Genomic DNA, 3,681 nt, shown 5'->3' on the forward strand with positions numbered 1-3,681 from the left:
AGCAAAAGCCTGCCGAATTGTGCATACGATGGCCGGGATCTAATCCTTAAAAAGGGGTCAACCCAGATTTTAGGCGTTGTTTCCAGGGGGCGCAGCGTTGAATGCTGCGCTATGGTTGGTAACCAGGAGATGCTAGGGATGCTGTGCCGTTGCCAAGCGTTAGATGCCCCTCATGCTCATTGCTCGCTAGGACGAGGTCTAGGTTTTATATATTAAGGATCATCCCCCCGAACGTTATTTCTTCTATCTATCCCTACCCGAAACTCTGTTTTCTTACTTAGATTACATTCTTACTCGTTTGATTTTGTTATTCTCTGATCATTCGTGATCACCACATTCGTTATGGTTCGCGCCAATACCCTCGCTGCACTTGCCGCTCTTTCCTTAGTGTCTGTTCACGGTCTCGAGTTGGTTGTGAAGAGTGATGGTGAGTTGCAATGACAGCGGGACAAGATGGAAATATGACTAACAGCGTCGAAGATTCTATCAAATCAACTTCCTCTTCCATTGCGAGCATCCTAGTGGGTTATTACAATGGCAACGAAGCAGGAGAGACACCTGGTCTTTTACCAGAGCCATACTTTTGGTGGAATGCAGGAGCCATGTGGGATACATTGATCCAATACTGGCAAACTACTGGCGACGACCGATACAACGGAATTGTCAGCCAAGCTCTCCAGTTCCAACGTGGGGACAGGAACGATTTCATGCCAGCCAACCAGACCAAGTCGCTTGGAAACGACGATCAGGTGACTTGGGCTCTCGCTGCAATGTCCGCTACGGAACAGAACTTCCCAGCACCGGAAGATACCACGTGGTTTGCACTTGCAGACGCGGTATTCAATGAGCAGGCTGTTCGTTGGGATACCGAGTCGTGTGGAGGTGGGCTGAGATGGCAGATCTTTTCGTTCAATGCTGGATATAATTACAAGAACGGCATCTCCAATGGTGCCTTCTTCCAACTCGCTTCCCGCCTTGCCCGCTACACCGGAAACGTAACTTACTCTGACTGGGCATCCAAAGTTTATGAATGGACGACGACTGTTGGATTGATTGACGATGAATACAATGTATTTGACGGTGCCGACTCAACTCAAAACTGCAGCACCATCAACAAAGTTCAGTTTTCTTACGTTGCTGGTACATATATCAGTGGAGCCGCACATCTGTACAACATCTCCAGCGGAGAAGATCAAAAGATTTGGAAGACTGTGCTCGACGGACTTCTCAAGAAGAACATCGAAGTCTTCTTCCCGGATGGCATTGCTACGGAAGTGTCGTGCGAGGAATCCGGAACCTGTAACACCGACATGCTTTTCATGAAAGGCATCTTTGCCCAGAACCTTGTTGACACCATCAAAGTTGCACCCTATACCTCGGATGATATTCTGAAGGTCATGAGCAGCTCGGCTAAAGCTGTCGCTTCTGCCTGCTCAAGTACCGGATGCTCACCTGTTTGGCCTTCAACTGTGACTGAGTCTGACGATGGAGGCGTTGGACCAGCATTGAGTGCTTTAAGCTTCGTTCAGGGTCTTCTTGTTGGAAAGGCTGCTGCGCCTGTGACGAAGGCAACCGGAGGTGCTGGGTCGAACAGCACTGGTACTGCGACTGGAGGATCTGGCACATCGACTAACGCCTCTGAGTCTGGAAATCCCTCAAGCTCGGGAACTCCTGCACCGACCACTACTGGAAATGCGGCTGTTGCTTTGGGATCCAAGATGGGTATGGGGGGAGTTGCTGCTATCATGGGCTCAGCAGCTTGGCTGATGTTGTAGGTAGCTTTTGAGCATTGGTGGTGTCTACTATGGATGGCTTGGGCATGATAGCTTCCAATGGGTCTATGTCAACTGCTTCAATCCAGTCAATCTCGCCCTGACCCGCAGTCCCAAAACTTGACAATATACACACACTTTTGATCAGACTGTCATAATTCCTCTTGATCTTTCCCCTTCGAGCCACCGAAATCCACTCTACACTCATCGAACTCTTAGATTATCGACTGTAAGCAGAGCCGTGTTGTGCCAGGAAACTACTAGCACGACAACATCAATTGCTAAATAACGCCCATCGGTCGGCAGACTAGATCACATGAACTTGCCGTTCTTCATCTACAACGGCGATCATGGCGTCCCGTTCCAGATTTGTTGTGGTTCGCAAATATGTGCTGGTGCGATGCGTGGGGTTGGTCAATACGGCTTCTAGAATGGGTATGATGAATTGCACTCACATAGATGATATGCCATACACTTCTATACTTGGTGTTAGCCAAAATACCGGAAATATTTTCACAGAAAGTATGCTGTTGGTCACAAGGTATGCTATCTGGAATGATGTTTGCAACGATCAAGTGACCAAATTTGTATAATATTAGCTGTGTTCACCGCTCTCTTATGAAACAGCGTTGATCTGACTGTAGGTTTTCGGATATCCCATTAACATGACATGGGATCATCGGGCCTCACTAAGCCTCTTTGGAGTTCCAGACCCACTACACAACTCTCTCATATCTGCTCACTTAGCGTATTAATCTCCTTCCGTATCTGCCTCAATCTCTGCTGCTGCAACTCCCACTTCCTGTATATATCCTGGCACAAATCGTCCGCAGCCGAGTATCTGCATATTCTGTTAGCTGCATATCATCTCGATGATCCACTTCCATCCACTAACCTCTTCCACGTCTCCCCACCATACCCTCCCCTCTTCTCATAATCCCTATACGCCTCCTCCTTCTCAATATACGCCAATCCACACTCCGCCTGCTCCTCAATTTGCACCTCATGAATCCTCTTCTCCTCCTTCCTCAACCACGCAATCTGATCCGCCTTCTGCAGCGTCTCGAAATCCATACCCTGGAATTCCTCCTTCCAATCCTCATCGTTCTTCAAACTCTCTCTCTTCTCTTCACTACTTCTCACTGCAAAGCTTGCTCCTTGTATGATCCCATTCCGTCTTCCTAGGTCGAAGAGTCCGTAGCCGAGGGTGAGGGATCCGAGACTTAGACCTGCTAGTTCCCAAGATATGAATTTTCGATGACTTGTGAGGAGGTAGGTTGCGAGGCCGGCGTAGCCTAGACCAACGATGATTTTGTCAAGGATTCGGGGTGGTGTTGGGAGGTCTGGTGGTGTGATGGCAGAGTGCTGTGCTGCTCGGACGTGGGTCCGCTTTGCAACGAGTGATGGACGTCGAGATTCCGCCATATTGAGTACGTTGGCGTAGATGTTGTGCTTAGATGTGTTGATAAAAATAATTTGAGTTAATTTGTGTTTTTCTCGTTATTCGTGATGATTCTCAAGGTGGATGTTGACGATGAACGCTGGCTGCCGTTGGAACTCGGAAGGGGATCATTTGCATAGTTCCTTATCTGTCTTCAGGGCAGCGAACTCTATATGTAGTGCCTTTGTACTCGGCCAAATTTCGTGTCCGACGACGAGATGGATCGTAAATGTGGTTCCTGATCCACAACTTTCGGGATCAAAATTGGACCCTGATGACATCATTTTGGTGCCACGAGTCATGTTGCGGTAGAACTTCGAGTCAGCATCGGGAAAGAATATATGTTCTTCCTGAGAGTCTCACGTTCTTCTGTTTGAACATGGGAATGGAAACAAATGTTGCTGCTTGATCGCTACCTAGCTGATTTCCGGTTGTGAAATGTTCATGGTGATGCAGTTGAATTTTGCC

General features: G+C 48.1%; 2 protein-coding genes across 2 annotated transcripts; one reads left to right on the forward strand and one right to left on the reverse strand.

Moving 5' to 3' along the window:
* The first annotated feature begins 225 nt into the window (after positions 1-225).
* Positions 226-2,352, forward strand: DCW1_8 (hydrolase 76 protein). Its single transcript, XM_058500974.1, has 2 exons — positions 226-427; positions 481-2,352. The coding sequence occupies exons 1-2, from the start codon at positions 343-345 to the stop codon at positions 1,773-1,775; spliced, it is 1,380 nt and encodes a 459-aa protein (XP_058362291.1). The 5' UTR covers positions 226-342; the 3' UTR covers positions 1,776-2,352.
* ONS95_007468 (uncharacterized protein) lies at positions 2,296-3,431 on the reverse strand. The gene is made up of 2 exons (XM_058500975.1): positions 2,668-3,431; positions 2,296-2,613 (listed from the first exon to the last, which is right to left on the reverse strand). Exons 1-2 carry the CDS (start codon positions 3,195-3,197, stop codon positions 2,502-2,504), a joined length of 642 nt encoding a protein of 213 aa, XP_058362292.1. The 5' UTR covers positions 3,198-3,431; the 3' UTR covers positions 2,296-2,501.
* Between the last annotated feature and the right edge of the window lie 250 nt (positions 3,432-3,681).

This window comes from Cadophora gregata, assembly GCF_030347475.1.
Source record: "Cadophora gregata isolate MNR1 chromosome Unknown scaffold_2, whole genome shotgun sequence".
NCBI classification, from domain to species: domain Eukaryota; kingdom Fungi; phylum Ascomycota; class Leotiomycetes; order Helotiales; family Ploettnerulaceae; genus Cadophora; species Cadophora gregata.